At 39.4% G+C, this 23,284-nt stretch overlaps 1 protein-coding gene across 2 annotated transcripts in view; it reads left to right on the top strand.

The window, feature by feature from the left end:
• Positions 1–23,284, top strand: part of ZNF277 (zinc finger protein 277) — a 46,466-nt gene that overhangs the window by 1,346 nt on the left and 21,836 nt on the right. For both annotated transcript variants that reach the window (XM_066183070.1, XM_066183069.1), the window contains exons 2-4: positions 16,983–17,181; positions 20,264–20,352; positions 22,062–22,144. In XM_066183070.1, the coding sequence (XP_066039167.1) occupies positions 16,983–17,181; positions 20,264–20,352; positions 22,062–22,144 (371 nt within the window). The remainder of the gene's footprint in view (positions 1–16,982; positions 17,182–20,263; positions 20,353–22,061; positions 22,145–23,284) is intronic.

The following is a 23,284-nucleotide window of genomic DNA, read 5'->3' as shown; positions in this document are numbered from 1 at the left end:
GAGCAAAGCTGTGCTGTTTAAACTGTTCTAAAGACCATGTGCCTGAGACTGTGCAACTCTTCTGTGTATACATAGGTCTGTGGACTGCTGGAGATGGTGGGGTTACCCTGAGGTTTTTTCAGATAACTCTTGTAAAGACATTGGCACCAGTCCAAAGAAAAAAAGGAAGAATTTTGGGGAAAATGGAAATTCAGAGACCTATGCTGTTTTCCTTTTACTGAGCAGAAACACTCATTGAAATGACTAGTGGACTTTTTCTGTCTTTGCTCCCAAACTCACTTTGCATCCCCTGGCAGGTCATTTGGAGTCTCTAGGTAATTAAATATGTAAAAATCACTGTTGAAAATCAAAATAATAGGTGTCAGCCTAAATTAACTTTTATGTCAGCCTATAGAGTTCCTTGTACATCCAGGCATCTCTCCATAAGACAGGTCTGCCAGCATGCTGGTGGGAGTCATAAAATTTTACCCCCGCCTTGTAACTGCTGTCTCTCATGTTAACCATGGCTGACTTCAGCATTAACATCTTCCCTTGGACAAAGGCAGGAGTGCCCAATAGCTCAAACAGCCTTTTCAAAATTATTTGTTTAGAACGCAGTCACTTAGTGTCAAGAGATCTTCAGAGTATATATCACATTGTCTGTGGGCAAAGAAATACCCCACCCTAAAATTTATTATTTCTCTGACTCTGAACAAAATACTTATTCATTCAGAGGCTTAATTTCTACAAAATTATTCTCTCTGGCAACATCTGGTACTCGTATGTGCACCTGAGGTGTGTCACTTGGAGGCAGCATATAGGAAAGTAAAATAACATACTGTTTCCTGGTTTGCTGATTCTATTTACAGGAAAGTGGGTATTTTTATATTCTAATCCAGAACAGTGTTGCTTTCTAGTTAGTTCCTTCCAGCAACCTTCACCAAGTGGCTTTTAATAAATACATCACTGTCCACAGTACAGTTTGTCCAGTCTGCAATAATTATGCTACTTATCAACACTTCTTACAGCATCTGTCAAAGGATTTTAAAAGGAGTATTTTTTCTGGAAGTGTGTCTTTCGTTGTTTCATCAGCAGTCGGACAGTTTTGGTTTCCTACTCAAGGTCTTCTTATGCTCAGCTGCTTTTGGGCACATACTGCTGGGGTGCATCATGTCTAAGCACAACATGTTACTCTGATTCCTTCCATGTCTCTCTCTTGTACCCCTTTTTAAGAATATTCAGTTTACTCTGGAAAGCAAAAGTTTGACTGGTCTCGCACATGTCTACTTTTTTTTTGTTCTACCTAGAGGATACTCCAGTGACAGCTGGTTTGTTCCTGATAGCGCAGGCATTACTTCTTTTGCTCAACTCTTAAGTTGTGTTAAGGATGCTATTAGAGCTGCTCAATGCAGTGTACTCTGGAATGCTGGGTTTTCTCTTTCCTGGTCACTGAAAGGCAGTCCCATGTACTCTCAGACCCAAAAGATTTCTCCATATGGGGTAATGGATGCTTTCCTCTTTAGATTCGCCAGCACTCCCACATTCACAGGCCCCTTTGTGTATCAGTGTGGATTCTTAAGTCTAAGCCCATTTCTGAGCTTAGACTTGGGCCACTTACCCAGCCACTGGCTCAGACAATAAGGGTAGGGAATGGACAAGTGTTTCTTAAAATAAGTCCCCAGGTTATCAGTAACTCCTGTCAACTGCACTGTAGTGACATAGTCCTTTGTACTTGCTGCTTCAAGCTGCATTAGGGAGTACAGTGCTGTGGGACACCTTAGGCAATGCTCATGCGTGCATCAGGGTAGCCCTGCTGAAGGACTGACTAAAGGGATTCCCCAGCGCAACCCCTGGGAAAGAAAGGTAAACCTCTTATTCCTTTTGTGGTTTCCTTTCCCTGGGAGAGCCAGGCGGTGAGGAAAGTGGCAACAGCAGCAATATATGTGGCTGTGCCCTGCCTTTAAGCAGTTCTCAACATGTGGAGGGTAAAGAAGGATGGGGCTTTTGAGTCCCATTTGGGGTGGCAAAGACTGATCAGGACTGAAGTGCACTAGGGAAAACACTGTAGGCACCCTCACTGTCTGATTCAGAAGGACAGATGCATTCATGGATCCCTTGAACATTACCACGTCCTGTAAACCTCTCTGAATTCTGTAAATGGGCTCCCTTAGCCCGCAAGGAGGTTTCCTCCTTTCTGCTAGCAACTTGGTGTTGGCTATCAAAATGGATACGCACATTGACCCTTGTCTCACCCCACAGTCATGGATCCCTCCTATATTAGAATAATGCCCTGGTTTGTTGTCTGGATTTTGTCTCCAGGCACCCACTGTGCTCACAGCTAGACCCTGGGCTTCTTGCATCTTCCCAGACACAGGTCTTCTACTCACTGGCTTCTGCAGTTTGTACATTGCTACCAAATTACACATAGATACACCGTGGTCCCTCCAATTGCTGGTTCCTGGACCTGCAGACCTTGAGAGCTGCAGCATCTTCTGCAGTTGCTGGCACTTAGACTTTGCAGCAGTATCACACATAGAACAGAGGGTGAATTACACAGAAGAGTAGTAAAGGATTTAGTAAGAAGAAGGAGAAGAGGTGATCAGGTGCAGGGTTTGATCAGAGAAGCTTACCCATTGTTTAAATACAGTTTGTCCTTTTTATTCTTTCCTCCACTCCCCATCTCCATTGCCTGGTGCTTGCCCCCTGACCCCTTCCCTTTCTCTGTCTGCTCCACTAAATTCTTCATAAAGTATACAAAATCCCTTCTGATCACCTTCTGATCCCATCCACAAACACCCTCAAAAATATCATAGTACATATGATAATCATGTTTCCCCTTTCATATCAGTGACAAAAGTTCATCCTGACCCTGTTCAAGCATGTGTGAGTAGCTCCTTTAATGCCATTAGTTCCCATATTGGCAGAGACAACTTACTGTCTCTGTTTTCACCTGCTCATTAGTGTTTGTGTGTAATTTACTGCTTTCCTTATTATTTGTTGTTTCTTTTATACTGAATAGTCTTTGACCAAGTAACTGGTGGACTAGATGCCTTCCCAGCCCCTGCTACCTTATGCTACCGCTCCTATTCAGATCAGACTGAGTGCTTTACCTCCTTCCTCTCTAAAATATCCACAGCATGCATGGTGGTGAATGGGGAGCTGCTGGCTTCTCGTGCCTGTGGGTGAAAGCTCCAGCAAGGTGACGCAGCAGCCATAACCTCGAGCGCACAGCTGCCTCTTCTTGTCCCTTCATTCAGGAGAGATCCTCAGGGCTTTGCCTGATGAGCAGCCCATGTGTATCTGCCCATTTCTGATTCATGGGTTTAGAGGTTGATATCCTCTCAGTACCCTTTCATTTAAAACCCCCACCAATTCCAAATGATCACACATGTGGTTGCATCCTCAGTTCTTTTCCCACAGGGCACTTTCAAGCTTCCAGAATACCACCAGTGATCTGTTTCTCAGGTTAAATCTTTGTGTGCAGTAGAGGATTTCAAGACCTGAGGCTTCCACCATACTACAGATTTAGGGCAGAGAGAGGCATTATAAGCTCTGTAAAGGATGCAGATTAATCATTGTGAACTGAACAATTAGCAATTACACCTGGAGGACAGGTTCACTAATTAATTCTGGAAGTGCAACACAATTTATTTTGATTACCAGAATGGACCTCCTAAAGTAGTATTATTTAAAAATGTTTTAAGAGCCTTTTTTGTGATTTTTAATTAAAAATCCAATCTCAAAGTAATTTTAAACATTTACCTGATAAGCAAGTGGATCTTTTGGAGGACTGGAAATTACTAAATTATTGTTGTAAAATCACCTTTTATGTGCTTTTCCACTTGAAAATTAAAAAAAGCAGAATCCTTTCATGTAGCTGTTGCAGTAATATTTTAGTGTTTCTAGCCTTCACATGACATTTCTTAAATACCTGACGATGGGAGACTATACAAGTGAAAGTAAATATTTCTTTAAGCATGTCATAATGGCTTAATGGAATAAATGATGGATTGTATTGGTTGGTAATAGATATCTGAAGTGCCCGTGATCCCTGCCACAATTTTACAAATAATAGTGTTGCAAATGTGCAGTGTATTTTTTCTGAAGACAAGGGGCATCCCCACACCTCGGCATGAATGTGTAATTTCTGTTAGCACAAGGCATAGGATATGTTGTATTTCCCAGAAACACCCAGTAAAGACTTGCTATTTGGTTTTCTCTGAATTCAGAAAACTTTCATAGCCTAAAAGCAAAGATGGATGGCCCTTATCTTTGTATTTCATTCTAGTGGTCTGAGCCAATTCTTCCCTGCTCCGTAGCAAGTAAAGGCTTTGCTGCATGAGCAAACTAGCTAGTATCAGCTCCTCTATGCTCTAAGCAGAGCTCATTTAGAAGTGAGCTGCTGCAGACTGCCTGGTGAGCAGGTACACTGCTTAAACATGGGAGCTTGTTTGCATGTTAAAGCCTACAAGTTCTTTGAAACCTCTGCTCAGTCTTTCTGTTACCTGCAATGGAGCATCATCCCCAGACTGATGAAGACCTTTAAACTGTTTCTGTATTGGCAAATATCTGATTCTTACGCCAAAAAGGCTTTCTCATCACTTGAACAAATAATAGATGTGGACATGCTTTATTTAGATGTAGAGGTATAGGCTAGAGAGGTGCTTCAAGTCTTTTGAATGTTCTGAGTGTACCACAGATGCCAGGATAATTTGTTATGCCTATTGAAACATTTTGTTCACTGCTTTGTTTTTACTGGGGAGTACTGGTTGTCTGGAAGAGCACCGAAGTTTTAGATTCTTGCCAGCAATGAGGACTGCCACAGGGTGTGCCTGTCATATAAACAGGCCTTCGAGTTCACCCTTTGTGGGTTTAACCAGCTTTCTTGATGAGGGGATGTAGGGTTTAAACTAGCTTATAGTTATGTATGCGAACAGTGGGAAAGGAAGAAAAAAACCATAAGTATTATGAATTTACAAGCATTAAGTATTTTAACTTCAGTATAGGTTAAATTTGTCTATCCAAGCAGCCTTCATAACCTTTCCCAGCCCCTTGTGCTTTCTTCCACCATGTCTTGTCTTAAAACCTCTGCAACTCTGTGCGACCATTTATATCCTAAAACTGCAGTTGTTCCCAGTCTCTTTCTGAGGTTTTTGCTTCACATTCTCCTCCACAAACTCCCAGCAGGCTGAAACCAGGAGAAAAGCCTGAAAGCATTTGAATGTCTTTCTGTGGGCTTTTTAAAGTAGCTTTAAATATTGCATCAATAAAAGCCTCACACAATGCAGGAAAGAACATGACATTCAAGAAGTGGGAGGAAAAAAATGTGGTGAGTTTTGTACAACTTTAAAGCAGGTCTGTGCCTCTGAAGAGCTGGGCATATCATCCTCACCAGTGTCTCACTGTAATCAGGGAAATGTGTTTGTAAAAGTCTGGGTTCCTTGCAGAGTTTTTGTCTACAGTACCTAATTACCAGTCACTTGAATGGGAAAAGACCAGGTTCAATGACCTGATAATTGCTGCATTAAATACTGTATTAGTCAGTACCACTAAAACCATGTAACCAAACTGAACTTGTGCTGTGGCATCCCTGCCTATGGCCAGGGTCAGGTTGGAACTAGGTTCTCTTTTAGGTCCCCTCCAACCCAAGCCATAGCAGTACATGTTAACTTTTAATGTTTCCATAGAAAATGGTTTAGCTGCAGTAGTCCAGTCGTTGATCCCAAACCTGATTTTCCAGTAGGTGTTTCCATGGTCACTGCTTGTTTGCCATTCTGTCCTAATATTCTGCTATAGTGGACCTTTAAGTTAGAAAATGTAGTGAGTGTTTTGTCAGTAGTTTCAGTGGTCCATAGACACTAGTCTCTGCTTTTTACTGTGTTTCTTTAAACTTTCCTTTTGATATTTTTGCCTTTTGTTTTCACTGGACCATGTCTTGCAATTGGTCTTTTGTTTTTTAATTTTGTGTATTTTTCTGATTTTTATGACTCACAGGCAGTGGCCAGGGTGAAATGGCCCAGCTGCTTCTGTTTGATTCATGCTCACTGAGATCTCCTCCTCCTCCTGTTTGTCTTCTGAAACTTTGTACTCAAGGAGTAGCTACTTGCCCTGTGTAGTTGTAGCAGGTTAAACGCCTTCTCTTTATCCCTCTGGTATAGAAGCTCTATAACTTGACACACCCTCTGTTTCAACCTCATGATTTTTTATACTATGTTGTGGCTCTGTTCACCTGAACAAATAATAAGGCCCAGTAGATAAAGGTGCCACAGTGCCTGCATCTATACCGCATGGTTTGGCATTTCTGCTTTGGATTACGTGAAGTGAGTGTTCCCACACCAAACAGCCCCTTGGTTTAGACCCAGGCATTTCTGTCAAGCCTTGGGATGCATTTTTCATGTACCTGGGCTCCAAACAAGTCCTGTTCACGTGCTTGGAAACTGATCTCTCTAAACCCAGCCAATGCACAAAGCAGCTGGAGAGTGGTCGGGGGCTGCCAGACTCCGGTGTGGGTTAGAGCTGTGCTGAGGTGCAAGAGGAGACACAGGGCTGGTGGGCAGCACAGGGAAGCTTGGTACAGCCCCCTTCCATTCAGAACCTCATGCCAAGTTGGTGACATGCGCCCCAGGGTAGGCCTGTGAGTCCCATGGTGGAGGTGCACAAGGCTCACAATATAAAAGCAGCAATGGTTATGAAGCAAATGTGTGCAGTTCTAAGTGGTAATGCTATCAGAGGAGCATTTTGCTAGCATTTGTCTTGACCAGTGTGCCAGCACTGAATTTTATTATGACTCCATAATGCATGAATAAATGTGGTAGAGCTTTTTCTCTAAAGACGGGTATGTAGAAAAAAGCATCCTGCTGGAGGTTTTAATTTGATTTTGTCTTATATGGAATGAAAACATGCAGTCTGTGTTATTACTGTACTAATTTAATGTTCAGGAGCCTGCATGTATTTATACAGTTGGCAAAATGTTGCCTGAAAAATATAAACAACTTGTATCACTAATTCAAACATTCTAATTCTGTTTCTTGATGAAGTTAATTTCAATTATTGTATCATCCATGCCCACAAGCTACATTAGCAGTGTCAGTTAGTAAGCATATATCATACTTAGGAAGTGGAGATGTGTGTTATATGTTTAATGAATACATGGAGGACTGTATCACAGGAACATTTATTTCAAACTCTGGTACAATATCAGAATCTGCTCACAGAAATTTTATATAGCCTGCTGTGTGATGTCCCTGGAATCTGTAAAACAATTATTTGAGCTCTGACTTAAATTTTTAATACTTTTAATTTTTAATACTTTTCTCTCAAAATAATTTTCAAAAAAATGTGTGTGTAAAGAGTATAATTAGTGGATTATATTTGAAGTACAATCAAAGCTTTGTTTTCCTGAATCATGATATCAGTTAGGCTGAACTATGTTGATTCACATCACTGCACACTGTAATGAACTTTCCTTTTGAGCCACTGTTTTTTTCCAGTTTGAATACCAGTTTACAGAGGTTTGATTTTAAAAGTGGAAACAACTTATTTTGCCATTCTCCATCTGGAAAAGCTCCAGTTCACTGAGAAAGCAGCAACAGACCACAGAGATTCTAACATCACAGGACCTCTTCCTCATAAGGATTCTTCATTGAATGCAACATTCACTTCATTCAGCCTTGAAGGCTCTCTGTGTGTCAGGAAGCTCAATCAGAATATCTCAGAGAGATTTCAGCCTGTTCTGTCATACTGACACCCACACACACAAGGATGCCAAAACACTCTCAGGATGCATTTTGAGGTTAGTTCTAGGTTATATGAGTCTAAAAAAATTAGAGTGATATTTAAAATAAAAGTTTCACACTATTTATAGTTGTCTTTTTCACATAGTTGCCTTTTTGAGGGAAAGTCTACCAGTGTAAAAGTTGCAAACCCTGCAATGCAAATGTTTTAGTTAGGAGCATGGTAGAAATTCCCATCATAATGACGTGGGGGTGTTTTACAGGAACTGCTAAAGCAGCCTTTATGTTTTTAAGGCAAATCACACAGCCTTTCCTTTAGTTACAGAGTGTAAAGCAATTGTTTAAAAAGACCACGAGGCAATTCTTTTAACATCAAAAGGAAAAACGTGCTTGGAAATTGAATCCCGTTTGAGGAAAAGAACATGTGACAAGAAAAGGAAAATCCTTGTAATAAAACGTTATTGATCGCTACTAAATGGTCATGATAAAAAGTAGAGAGTAAGGTAATTAACCTGCTTTACATAGCAGTGCTGGCATAGAGGTTACTAGGCTCAGTACAGCATTTGTTAAAGGCACTGCAAAGATAAATTGTAGCAATGAAGTATTACTATCCATATTAAACACGTTGTTAAGACCCCTCCTTTGTGGGAGAGCTAAAGTCACAGACACAGTAAATGTAAGATAAGACATGCCTTTCTCCAGCTTGCTGCTCTTTGCAGAGGGTTAAGCAGAGCTGTGGCAGTGGCAACGTACACAAGTACGACATTTGCATATACTTTTTTTTTAACTTGTGATGCCTTCCAGTATGTATTTTTTAATATTTTTAATTTATGGCCTAGATCACCCTGACACAAAATTGTGCTGCTTTCCCCCCCTCCCCTCCTCCCAGGAATTTTCATATGAAAATAGCAGAAATTCCATCTTTATACCTTAAATTTCCACAGCATTGTTTATTCTTTATTATGATGTCTTTGGTATGCCTTTGTACGAAATAGCAAGTTTAACAGACAAAAGCTGCTAATTTTTGTTAGATAGATTTGGGTGATAAGTACAGAAGAAGAACCTGGATGGTCAATTTTGTCCTTCCATTTCAAATTCTTCTGTTGGATATTTTCTTCCTCTTCTTGTAACTCAACATTCTGAGTTTCAGGCTACATAATTACGTTGTTAATCTTTCCAGATAATAGTCAAGGGTTTAATCATTGCTTCTAATCCCTTATTTTAGTACGTAATAGGGGTCTCAGCTCTCCATGTCTACCAATTCATGTGATCACACTAAACAAGGAAAAGTAAACAGAAATTTTGTTTAACAATAGTCATAAGAAATTAGAGAAGCTCTAAATAGTATAATAAAATTATTCAGTATATAATTCTGAAGTAGATAAATATTGTTTCATATTTGTGACCAAAATATGAAACCCTGAATTTAGATACACTAATGTAAGTCTGTGTCATTTACCCAGGAATGAGGCATTATATGGCTCTGAGCTTGCAGTAGAACCTGCTGTAGTGTGTTAAATATTTATAAATTGCATATTAACATCAGCTCTTAAATATTATTATGAATCCTTACTAGGGTCACTTTCATTAGTGTGTGTGTGGGCATGTGTGTCCCTCTGTGTGAGAACAGTAGGTTTGCTCTGGTCTTTACAGATGCGGTGGTTTGTCTGGGCTCCAGCAGAAAGACAACAAGCAGTGGCATGTATCTGCTGCTGTACTGGGCAATAATGTAGTCTATTATTTAAACATGATCTTATTGGCAAGCACATTGGTTTTGTTTTATTAAAATTCCAACACTTCACATTGTTATTAGTCACTTTCGCAGTCCTATTCAGTTGTGTTCTGATGCCTGTGCTGCGGTACCCATAGCAACACTTGTTAATGCTAATGAAACTGCACCATCCTAAGCTCCCCGACAGAGCAGCCCTGTTAAATATGGCTATTAAGCACAGTTGTATTTCTGTTAGTTCCAGCTCCCAGCAGACACCTGCTCTATAGAAACTCTGTTCTGAGTTATTAGGATTCGCTAACTTACAGCTTTTCTTAAAGCTGTCATTTAACCGGAATAAAATTCTCATATTCCTAGACAGCAAATGCTACAGAATATGTACAGTTTCTGTAAAACTGACAAGCTTTAGCTGTAGGATTAAATGTTCTTTTGAAGTGCTCATTTGCATTCAATGAAAAACAGGCAGGGTGAGACTGATTGATCTTGGGGGAAGCTACAGGATGTGTTGTCCCCTAGAGCACATGGACATTTTAACTAAATATCATTCATAGTGTGTTAACAAGCAGAAGTAATAGCTGAATAATTCCTCATGAACTCTGACTTAATTCAACTTCATAGAAGTCCTTGAGGGCTTTAGTATATTGAGGTAGGAGAAGATTATGTACATTGATTCTTCTTTCTCTAGGAAACATATTTACATGTAGTATTGGTGAGGGCCATGACAGGGTGTTTTATTTTCATTATTCTGAGTTTTGGCTTTGAATACTGTTTATTTGGCAAGTCATTAGTCATCCATCTTTTGTACTCTGGAAAACAAAGGAAAAATCCTGTAAACAGTATAAAATTGCTTCCAAGAATATGACCACAAATTAGGGAATGCTGCTGTGCCGACAAATAGATGGTGCAGTGCCAAGGCTGCAAACCGGGGAATCTGTCATGTATGGATTTTGAGTGTCAGGCTGATCCTTCTCGATACTCTTTTATCATCTCAAAAACAATTAATTCCAAGACAAAGCTTTAAAACTGCTAATTTCCTAAAGGGTTTTAAATGCAGCACTCTTTTGTGCAGAATTACCTATAGGAATACAGGTTGGTTCCCCAGTGTACTCTCTGTAGGGGTTTGGTCATTTTGGCTACTGAATGGTTTTGCCATGTAATCAATGAGAACTTGGGGGAGGGTGCTCAGCCTTTTTGTTTTCCATTTGGCATCTGCTGGCCTGCTAGTGTGGAGTGCCAGGTTTGCTAGGTGTCTTTTGTTTTCCTGTCATTCTTTCTTCCCTTTGTTCTTTTCATGTCTAAAAACCCATCTTTTGCTCATTATTTGCACTCCTGTATTCACCACTATGTCTTTGTTGTGCTCATTTTTGCTTTAGGATCATTTCAAGTTCTTGTGCTAATCGCATAATATTAACCAGCTGTATTAATGAGATAATAAACCAGATTTGTTGGTAATGAATTGATCCATTCAACTATTGGATTTAATTAGAAAGACACTTAACATTCCAGCAGATGTTCTTATTTTCTTTCATTATCCTTGTGTTACCAACAGTGGGGTATTTACATTGTAAAGTCCTCAGCCTAAGGCCTTGTTGCTGTGCTGTAGACAACAAAAAAATGGCAGGACACCCATAAATTCGTCTTAAGCAAATTTGTATGAATTGCTTTTTCATCATTTCAGTTCTCAGACTTTGCATTGCCTTGAATTTTCAAAATATTCTTCATTTAATAATAAGTCAGTTAATCTGTTTTAAAATAGTTCTATTTCTTGTTCCCTAGTTAAAAATCCTTGTCTTTGGACTTAACCTGCTTTTCCTCTGGTCTTGTGATTCTCATTCCTTTTTATCTAGTGGCAAAGCTTCAGAAAGAAGGATATGAGTGCCCCTGTCCTCAGCATTCCCTGCAGACTGGTTTGTGGAATTCCTCCCTGAGCTTGCTGGTTGCCTGCTGGAAGAGTCTGCTGCTCCCTGAGCTCTGGCGCTTGAGGCACAGGTTGCACCTCAGGGCCAAGCTGTGCGAGTGAAGAGTTCCAACAGAGAAGTTACTTCTTCTATCTGAACCCCCGTACCTCCACTTTCTAGTTAGAGAATGTAATTTATGCAGCAGCGTTCAGTTTGTCCCCAGAGCTAGTCATAACAGATAGTTCAGATGTGCAACCAAGTAGAACTGAGCACAAGAGCTTCATGCTGTATTTAGTGTTTTAGGTGTGCCCATGCTGACAATGGTGGATTCTGCAAACTGAAGCCAGTGCTGAGTGTCCTTGTTAAGCAGTGATAAAATCTTAGTGGCTTCTTTTCCTTTGTGTGTAATGCCTTTGAAGAAACCTTGCACACTGTGGCAGGCTTATGCTAAAATTGTATGAGGCAGCTGAGGTAGTAATGCTGAAAAGAGAGGAAGAAGCTGAGAGGAAGGTTCTGTTTCACCTTACTGCTTCTCACCATGCACTCCTTAGTTTGCTCTTGCCCTCGGTGGACTCATGTGAGCATTTTTAACATTCTCGAGCAAAAAGAAAGGAAGGAATGGTTCTTAATGGTAAAGGGTTGGATTGATTCATCGAAGGATTTGGCAGGCCTGGGAGCCAGCACAAACAGAAGGGCAATGGTAGATGGTTAGGTGTGGTGGGATAAGGTGGAGAAAGACAGGATAATGAGACAGGATAATGAGACATCATTTTGTCCCTAATGAGACAAGACCAGTGTGCTTGCTTCTTGGTGGCAGCAAGTGGTTACACTGGCTAAACCATCTCTGGGGACCTTGCCTTTCAAAATTCCCATTCAAATGCTGTATCTTTCCTTCCTTTTCTTTCTGATAATAATATCTGTTGTACTGGCCGTAAAATTGCATGGCATATTGCTTTGTGATAATTGCATGTGTGATTGTGCAGGTGGAGTACATTGCCTGTTCTGCTATAGTCTGTGTTATAACTGTGTGGGTGTAACGTTTACTTAATTGTGCAAATGAACATTAGTTTAGAGCTCAGAATAATTGTATTCAAAAGTAAAAATATTCCAGTAAGGAAAATTAATCCATTTTCATCTTGCTGCTTCACTAGCTGTGAAGATTAACTAGTCTATATTATAACAAGTCTTAAAATAGAGTAAAGCCATATAATTTGTGTAAGAGGCAGCCTTTTTTAATTTACTTTTTTTTTCCCACTCTTGTGACAGTGTGTACAGTCCCTGTGCAGGGATCAGAAATCCATTGTACTGGGTGCTTTATCCATTATCCTGTGGGGGCTTATAATAAAAACAGTGATTATTCTGTTTGAAAGTGAATTGTTTTCTATGCCATCTCATTCTCAAATATCTTCAAAGTATTTATTTTATTTTCCCCTGAAGAACTTAGTATACTTCTTAGTTTTAGTTTTCAAAGAATGTATCCCTCTGTTCTCTTCTTTCTACTAATCTACATTTTTTACCTCTGAATTAGCTGTTAAAGACCATAGTTTTATCTGTCCTGTTAAAGATTGAACAACGTGGTGTCAGCTGCCAGTTCTATGATTGAGAAAGGGATTTTCTTAGTTCCTGAGTTCAGAGGGCTTTCTGTGAAGCCTTTGGGATATCTCTTTGCATAACAGTCATGCTGTTTTTCTGTTGGGTAGAGAAGAAAAACTCAGGGGCAACAACATGATCATCCAAAACTTAATGGATGGGTTTTATAGGGGTCTGTTCTCATAGGGAGTCTCATGATTCCTGTGCTGTTCATCACAGACACAATAGGAAAGGTGGTATATTTTGCTGTTAATACACTTTTTTTTCCCCTAAGTGGTAAGCAGGAGGGCCAGCTGAAGCATTGCAGGAAATTTTGTTATTTGAGCAAATTATGCCCAGTAAAGTGCTATTTAATGTTAACAGTAACACACAGGAGTGAACACATGAAGAATACGACCACTGTCTTGTGCATTAACACCTGATTCACAACTTTTTGGATCATTGAAGAGAATTCAGTGGTTAATTCAACAATCCTAAAAGCAAGTGAAATACCAGAAATAAAATGTAAATAGAGGAGAGATTGAAAAAGAAGAAACGTATGCTGATTTAGAAACATATTTTCTTCCACTCTCGGACATTCTCAAGCTACCTCTTACCACAGTAAATGAAGGGTCGAGTAGAACTAGCCTTGAGTTGAACCAGGACATCAAGGAATAAAGGGCTATTAGGAAAACATGAAAATTTCATGCAAGTTTTTGTAGGTGTTGAAAGACCAACAATTTCAAATAGTGCAGGAATAAGTCAATGGAGAGAAAAAAAATAAAAGCTACTTAACTGAGGGGCTCATATAGCCTTTGACTTAAACTCTCCAAACTCAGACTTCTGGAAGACTATTCTATTTGTGTGATCACTGTTTGTTTGCCCTATTTTTATACCATTCCTAAGTAATTGCTTTTCACCCTTGTCAGCCAGGGCACACGAACTAGAGGGATGTTTAATCTGTCCCTGTGAAGTTATTCTTGTTGCAGTAGATTCTAAGAGAAAAGCTTGCTACTTTTCCCTCATTTTCAAGTGTTTCTGCATGTAGGAGTCTTGGAGTCTGAGAATGCATCTGAGAGTTTTTATTTCCCTCTTAGCCCTTAGCTGTACTATAGTTATCAGCTTTATTCAGTACCTGTAGCCATTCTGTTCCAAATATAGAAACAAAATTATCTGCTTTTGCAGAGATTTCAATATTGTGCTTAGATTTATTTGTACTGTTTTGGGGTTTGTGCTGCATTAGTCCAGTGAGTGCTATGCTAAAGGCTGTGCATTTATTCAGCTCTGTGCATTTATTCTCTTGTTCAGTGTTTTTTGTAGCAGATGAGTAAAAAGATATTTACATGAATTCCTTTTTCCTTCGCCTCTTCTTTTAAAGGCCTTCGAAAGAAATTGCGTAAGCTTCTGCATTTGCCAAACCACTCTGGTAGCCTAAAGTTATTCTCTTTTAGTATTAGCTACTGTGTTTGGGCAGCAAAAAAAAAATCTTCACCCCAGTTTATTCCTTTCAGCGGCTCATGACTACAGTTAAAGACTCAGCAGTTCTGTTTTTCCAGCCCAAGTGGTTGCTATTCACAAGTTGCTGTATTACCCTTGCTAAATAACTGTATCAGCTCCTTGTCTAAGTTTGGTACCAGTTCCTGCTGTACACACCTATCTGTTGAAAGTTGATTTCTTGAGGTAGATAGGCACTTTTTAATTTGGATTTCTGAAGGTTTAAATAGGTCATTGCAAGAGACCTATACCAAAAATTAACAAAAAGCAGTGTTGCTGCTTACTGGGTACAGTTGCACTGGCTGACGGAGTATCTTCTTAGTTCACTTGGCATCAGCCATTGCAAAGGAAATTAAGTTCTGTTTTTCTCAGTAAACATGGTTTAATGCTTCTTCAGGCAACAGAACTGACTGTAAGAATGGACAGAGCTGGACTCTTGCAGGAACCATCAGTTTTGCTTGGGAGATTTGACCCTTTCATGAGGATTGCTCTAGCACATAGTGTAACCACTGCTGTTCTTAAAATAAGACAAAATTGAACAATTTCTGCAATGCCAATTTAATAAAAGAAATTTCTGAGGGAAGGGAATGGGCTGAAGTGTAGATAAAATTATGAGAAGAAAAGTGTTAGATTGTGCACAGCAGCTGCATTGCTCCAGGTAATACTATATTCTGTGTGCTGCCATCTTTCCACAGGGCTTAGTTTTATGAGATAAATTGATTTCAGTGTAACCCAGCCATCAGTCTTCAGTCAAGTCAGTGCCTTTCCAGGAAGTTCTGTTTTTCAGAAGTCCTAAGCAGAAGCCTCAGCAGTTGTGCAGGGCAGTTCCAGGAGTGGCACAGAGCTGATAAAGCTGTGTTGGTCTTGGTAGAAGGTGTGTTAGAGCATTGATACATTAACATATTCTCCTAGGAAAAAAAGGTAAATTACTGTGATTTCTTAAATTATTTTTCAAATTTTCCATGTGAGCAAGTTACCAGACTGTCAGATTTAGCATACTTGTCAATGTATAACATATATATATGACTTTTGTCGGGTGAAAGTTGCTTCTTCTATCTGGTAAATATTAATTAAGGCTCCTTTAATCATGCGTATTTTAAAATTCATGTGTTACAAAGTAACAGACTCGGAAGAAGGCCTTTCTCTTAATACTTCAGATATCTCTGGAAACTGATGCCCAGGAGGTTGCCTCAGAATATCATGAAATGGTTTTGCACTGTGAGGATGTCTGAGCACTGGCACAGCTTGCCGGGGGAGGTTGTAGAATAAAAGCCATTTGCATATAGTCCTGGGCAACCAGCCCTAGGTGGTCCTGTGTGAGAGCCCTGCTTGACCAGATGAGCTCCAGAGCTCCCTTCCAATCTCACCCATTCTGTCATTCTGTTAAATTTCATTTTTCTATGGAGGTGTTCATGTCACTGCAGGAATACAGAGACAAAGAGTTTATTCTCCTGCTGCACGAGCTAACTTCATAATACAAGAGTCCAGGACACCCATGTTTTCAGTTTTCAACTTCAAGAGGGCAGGAACGTGGGGAGCTTCTTTCTGTTTACTTTTTGCTATCCAAAATTGACATAGCTAAAATTGAAGATACGTGTTGGAATTAGCATTTGCTTCCAAGATGAACCCTAACCCAAGACTGAGGTACGATTAATTGGGAAAATGAGCACCACAGTTTATTTGTGGAATTTGGTTAGGCTAATGGGGCCAACTGTTGAACTCTCTTGATCAGTGTTTCTTAATGAATTATACTAATTTACACCAATGGAAGAGATTATTAATTTAGACTAGTGTTGTTTAAATGGGGAATACACACATATAACCCCAGGACAACACGGGGCAGTGACTCACCTCTGTGTGGTGTCACTGGAGGAACCTGTGTCTGACTGGTAAAGTATGGTACAAACACAGGCCATTGACCTTTCCACATGGAGCATGGCTGCCCCTTCCTCAACATCTATACAGTTAGAAAGTGTTCCAGTGGGCATAGGCATCCGTGTGGCAGAAATCTTTATCAAGGATAGTCTTTTGTCATAGAACAGTAAATTATATGTTAATGGGGAAAAAAGGCAAGACAAATGCATATCTTCAAGAGTCAGTCAGAAAATTATAGAAGTATTCTACAATAAATAAAAGTATAATTAGGAAAATTAACATGCAAAACACTTTGTGCTAGACAGTTGAAATCCTTCCTGGTACTCTGAGCAACGTGGCTCAGGGACCCACAAAGAGAGTAGCTTTTGCATATCAACAGATAGATTAGATAGAGAGAAGAGGAAAAGTAGGTTTCCCATCACAATATTTCTTTTATGGTAAGCAGAGCACTTGTGTGTGACTGACTTGGTGTCAGCTGGAGTTTCATTTGAGACAGACACCTGAGAACTGTCCTGTGCTAACCTCCCACTGTCCTTCTTGGAATGAATGCAGTCAACCTGCTTACAAGCATCTTGCTTCTCAAGAGATCCATGCAACAAAACTGAGACTGAAACAGGTTTTACATGTGCTGCCTGAAAGTACTCCAAGAGCTGTATATTTATTTGCTTAGTCAAAATAAATTTTTATTATTTTTCTTTATTTTAGATACCGAGTGTATTTTGGAGCCTCTGTCTCTGCCAGAAAGTCCAGGTGGTGTTGATGCAGTAGAAAGTTCTCCCTATGTGCCTTGTATTTTCTGCAAAGAATGCTATGTCTTAGCCGAACAAAACCAGCTCCTGAAGCACATGATTATTGAACACAAGCTCGTCATAGCAGATGTGAAACTGGTTGCGGATTTAAGAAGGTAAGGGTTATATTATTTAAAATCAGTTATTGAAAGCGGTGGAAAAGTAGAGATAATATTTTTTAAAAAGACATTGTGGGGAGATTTCTTATAACTTTTTTTATGAGCAATTTGCTGCTGGACTGTAAGGTTGCTTTCCTATTTCCTTTCTTCTCCCTAGTGCCTAGATGTTGCTGGGACTGGGGAGCTCAGTTTTAGAATACATCGCAATTCCTGTGTTTGACATTTTTTTTACATAGTCTAGGGTCTTCTCAGGCCCTGTCACTAATCAACAAATTGTGTGCAAACTAGAAATCTGGTTTTCAGCAAAGCCCATTCCAGACAATCAGCTTTCCTAGTGTGGGGTTTTATTTGTGTCGGGCAAGACTATTTCTACCCCTGTACAATGTCCTAAAGCTGTGTATTGTACACAGAAGCTGCTCAGTACAGGATTTCACGTTCTGGGATGAAATTTGTTAGTGCTTCTTTAAGGACAGTGTTCCCCCATCAAAATCCCATTTAATCCTTAACTATGCTTTACAGTACTGTGATCTACACACAAGTGTGAGTCCTTCTGCAGCTGTGTCATTGATCATCTCACCAGGGTCACATTTGACTTTCTCTCTCTCAACTTCCTCCAGTAGCTGGCATGGCCCCAGCTGGCTTGTAACTTCAGAGACAAGGTACTTGCTCGGCATTTTGCTTTCCACAGTAAAGTATCAGCCAGGAGGAAGGCTGGACAGTACCTGTCAGTATGTAGGTAGTTCTGCTGCAGTATTAGAATGTTAGACAGATAATTTCTCCACTAAAATGAGTTTTCTAGTAGGTCTTCTGTTACTTGCTAGTCAAAGACCTTGTGTCTATCAAGACCCAAAAAAAAAAAAAAAAGAGAAATAATACAATATAATTTAGGAAAAGAAATGTAAGCCATATAAATCCTTAATCAAATGTATGAGCTTAACATTGCTTAAAATTGAAAACTGATGGTAGTTTTTATTTACTTTTCTGCTGAAGGCAGGCAGAAGGAGAATGTACTGTTCTTTGGAGATAGTACTAGTATCTTTGAGTAAGTAAAGGAATCAGAGCTGCTCAGTCATGGACCACCAGTCTAAGCATGCTTGGGGGAATTATTTTGCATTAATAGAAATGTATTTTAAAATCACCCCTTCAAAAAGTGCCCATTTAGATTCTTTTTGCTGCTAATGCAATTGGAAGGTAGCCAAATATTATAGAAAGTGCCCCCAGGATGTGAAATGATGGACTAGTTGCTCTGAAGTGTGCTTTCTCTGATTTGCTCTATTAGTAAAATAGTCTAATACTATGCACAAAAAATAGAGTATATTCTGAAGTGTTGAACTAAGGTGTGGAAAATAAAGGGATTAACTCTGTAAAGATAGTATTATTTTTATACTTAGCGATGAGTTACAGCCAGTCTTAGGAATACACTTCTTGACAGAACTGCAGGAAGTGGATAATCCAGGAAAGACCAATACTAATGGAAATTTTTTTCTTTTCTTTTTAACTTTGAATAATAAAGATAAGTTGGCATAAGGGCAGAGGGAAGAGATAAGGGGAATGTGCTTCTGCTTCATGACTCAACATGATCGCTTGTTCTGTCTCCCTGGAAGTATCACAAGGCATTGGTTTTATCTGGTCATTGATTATTTGGGTTAAGTCTTATGATATGAAATCCCTTAACTGTAATTTCCGTGACACAGTTATGGGCAGATGAGTTTGTACCAGTGCTCATTTCTCTCAGTGCAAGGGACAGGCACTTATTAAATGAGGTCTTGAAATCTCTCCATTGGCACATTTATGTCCTAAAAGCTTAAGGCTGACTTAGTCTGGAAGAACTGTTTAGCAGCTCTTTCAATGTGCATTGCAAACAGTGGAGTGGGCAGGGGGAGAACTAAAGACACCTCTCACCGCCTGACAGCTGATGAGGCTGCTGAATGAGCCTCAGCCACGTGTTCTGGCTTCACTGTGCTCAGCTGTCTGCTGCACCAGAGGTTATCCTCTCCATGTCAGAGTTAGCAGAAAGAAAGGTGAGCTGATTCCTTGGCTGCTGCAGTTGAAGTCCTCAAATGTATTAGGTGAGATGGTAGAGGCAATGTGAGCCACTATGGGATGTGATAGCTGTGGCAAGTAAACTTACACATTGCACAAGTATTAAAAGCTGCAGCTATTTAAAATGCTCTCGTAATAACGATATCTGATTTTTTAGTTATTCTTTTCCTAATTTGGTGGCACATGATAAGAAGCAATTATTGAATAGCCTTTACCTTATGAACTCTCACATGATTTATATCATACATGAGTATAAATTTAAGCAAGCACTTAAGCATTTTCAGATTATGTTTTATAGTAAAAATTCTGAATAATTAGCACAAGAGTTGCTTGGTTCCTTTCATCATATAAATGAAGTGATGATTTCTTCTTGGTTAGACAGTAGCTTCCTAGCTCAGTGGAGATCTAATCTCAGTTGTGTTCTGTTGATGCAGCTGTAATACCAACAAAGATAGTACAGAATGTTTTCAAACAACTGTAGTTGATGGATTAAACTTTCAAGATGTGTTTAGGTCTTTTCTTATTCTGTCTGCTGTCTTACCCCCAGGTGTTAAGGGACTTCATTTTTCTGTCTTTCTAGTTGTCTGCCAAGCTACAGCTTTCACTGTAACTCCACAGGAGACCTGCCAAAACCTCACTTTTGTCAAGTTGGTGTTTTTACTGAGGTTCAGCTTCTTGACTGCATCTCATAGAAGACAGAGCACAATATTTTGGGAATTTGAGAACGCTCTGTAATATATCTTTTCAGTAAAGATGCATCTGAGTGGCACTTCTGTCTAAAGATGTGAACAGGTCACAGTGTTTATGCAAAGCTTGGTGCAAATCTGCTTATTGAGTTCTTCACTTTGACAGCATGGTTAAACCCAGTTTAAGTGAAACTGAATTAATTTCATAAAATTGAAAATGAATATGAGGGAAGAAAAAAGGTACACTTAAGAATTTAGAGCATGAAAAAAAGAAGAACTAATCAATTTTTTATTAAAAGTTTTTTGGTATTTCGTTTTTTTTACTGATCATCTGCCCCTTATTTTTAAAGCTACATCTTGTACTGGAAGAGGAGGTTTGCAGAACAGCCTATCACAGACTTTTGTAGTGTGATAAGAACAAATTCAAAAGCTCCATTAGGTAAGTATGCTGCTTACTTACTGTCTGACGGGCAGATCATGTGGTAATTTCTGGCATACACTGCTGCTTTGATGAGCCAAGTATGTCTGACACTAGGTCAGAAAACCACAGACATAATGTTTAACTCTTAAACACATGTTTAAACTTACCTTTTCCAAGGATTACAGCATGTGCTGAGTGAGGATGAGCTCAGTACATACTTAAATGCTCTGTGAACTGGGGCCTGTTGCAAATCAAGGCCGGGAAGCAGAGCTGTTCATGTTGTGGCTGGGGAGACATTGATACCCACTGCATAAAAATTTAGTGATGGTCCATCCAAAATGATGAGAAACCTTCCCAGTGAGCTGCCTTTTCTGGCTTCACCCTGCCCACCACCTGCCCTGATGCTGCTAATTCTTCTTGGACATCAGGGCCACAACCCCCCTTCCTTTTCCCTGCCACAGTGCTCCCTGCCCCAAGAGTGTCAGGAGACCTTATCTTTACAGAAGCCATACAATTCTGCAGTTTTCTGGGCTCCAACACCAGTCTGAAACCACAGGTCACTGTTCTGCTGCATTGCTATGGTGGCACATTCCATCATAAGGACAGTGTTGACTGTGTGAAGGAAGTGTTTTTCTCAGAAGTAGCTGATGCATTACTTTGACTTTCCTTTTCTAACAGAAAAACACAGTTTACCTAAAACAGATAAAAACTTTAGGGCTTTTCTGCATCTTTAATTCTCAATGGAGACCTTAAAAGAGAGGAAATAATGCATACAGCAGGTGTCAGAGATGGTTAGAAACTGAAAACTGAGTATAAAATGGATGAAAGTAATTTTTTTATTATTCAAAATAACTTTAAGAAAAGTAGCCCTGGAAAACACGAAAATCACTCCAAAAATCATAATTCTATTTCTCTTACAAACACTTACCACTCAGTTTGAAAATTGCAAATCAAGCACCTGAATAGCAGAATTATGAAATATCAATGAGCTTTCTCCCTCCTTCTCTCTTTCTCTCCTTCTCCCTTCCTCCTCACCCCCTCCCTCCCCCTCCAGAAAACTGTTCTTATCTCAACCCATTATCTTTTGGTTTTTTCCTACATGCTGAGTAATTTCAATTCCTTTGAATAAAATTTGTTGCCTTCTTCAATTGAATATGACCATAAATAATAAAAAGGTTACTAAAGATAAAATATGTGTAAAACATATAAGTAATGTAAATTAGGCAAGTCTCAATGTATGGTACTGAACAGTTGTGTATATCCACAGGTGGAAAAATATTTGAAGGTAAAAGGTAATGTGATAGATCAGAGCAAGGGGAGGATAAACCAAATTATGATAGCTACTGAAAACTGACAATTACTTAGGGAAATAACTGATAAGATAAAATTGAAGGTGATTTCATATTTCTTTCATGCTGACTTTAATCTGTAACCAATATAAATGCTAATTGTTTTATGTGTCCAGAAGAACCATCATAAAAATGAATAGAGCTGGTAGTGGAGAAAAGCTATGCAAGACTTTTACCTTCATACTCCAATATAAATATGCACAAATACTTAAACATGTTTCATTAAATTATGGAATTAAAATAACTGACTTTTATAGGTTTGAAATCACATTCTTACACTATTAATGTATTCCAAAGTCTTAGCAAATTATCTGCCAGTAATATTCAAAACAGCTGCAACTTCCCAATCTTTACTCACACTTCCTAATCTCTTAACAGAGGAACAGGACAATTATTTCCTTTTATGTGATGTTTTACCAGAAGACAGATTACTTAGAGAACAGCTTCAGCAAAAGAGACTGGTAAGAAATTACTGTTGTTTCATTTTCTAAGGTAAACACTCCAACGGGATAATATATAGTAACTTAGTAGGCATTTTAAAGTGAAAGCTTTTTTCACTAGATGGCAAAATTCTGAATTTTTTTAAGCTCATTTTCCTAGCTGCTGCACAAACATAAACAAATCCCCTGTTTACAGATTTTTTCCTTGGGATAAATTTACAGGTTGTATGTCAGTGTTCCACACAAGTGGAGAATACACCCAGAACACTGGAAAAAGGTTGAGTGTGCTGAACATTTTTCTTCTTGCAAGGATCTGTAATGCATTGACACACTGTCTTTCATGTAATAATATACATCTAGGGAAATTAGCAAAATAGAACTCAGTGTGCAATACTGGGAGCAGAGAAGGTGATACTTATCTACAAAATCTTTGAGCAAGTTGTTTTTGTGCATTCACACTCCCTTGCCCAGATTTCATTAATTCAGTCTTGTGCTCACAATGGTGTGTGAGTGGAGGAAGTCTGGCCAGTATTGTTTCTGTGAAATGCAAAAGACAAGAAATGCCAGCTCTTGAGTCCACATGAACCATTCTGGTTCTTCTTGCCTGATGGCAACCTAGTACTTTGGACAGACCTGGCTGAACTTTTAGGCATTGGCAGTTCTGAAGGGATGGTCGTTCAAGTTCAACTCATGCTGACCAGCTTACAGGAGTCTGAGTCCAGATTGCTGGCCAGTGGAGTTTTTTCTGTTTTCTTGTTTGAGATACACATCTGGAGTGTGGTTTTGCTGTTGGGCTAATTTAGGAATGAGTGTTCCATGGTACATAGCAGCCTTGTTGGCAATCTCCTCATGTTGGGGTGCAGGGTATTCCGCTGGAGATGGAGAATACCCTGTATCTGTGCTGTGAGATGTCAGAGTGCAGGCCTTATGGTCTTTACATAAATACATTCCTCAGTTTAGCTCTGGCAGCTGTGTCCTGGGAATTGTCAACACGGGCCTTTTAACCCTTTATTATGTTGTTTCTTCTGGTATGTTTTTATTACAAGTTTGTACATATACAACATGCAAATAAAGACACGTTAAGCGATATGCATTCAGAATGTCAGATTACTTAATGTGATGTGCATACAGAATGCTTTCTGTAGGGAGAACCCTACAGAA

Source organism: Chamaea fasciata, unplaced genomic scaffold (assembly GCF_029207755.1).
Source record: "Chamaea fasciata isolate MVZ Bird 193981 ecotype frontalis unplaced genomic scaffold, bChaFas1.0.hap1 SCAF_5, whole genome shotgun sequence".
Taxonomy (NCBI): domain Eukaryota; kingdom Metazoa; phylum Chordata; class Aves; order Passeriformes; family Sylviidae; genus Chamaea; species Chamaea fasciata.
This window is presented reverse-complemented; position numbering and strand designations above follow the sequence as displayed.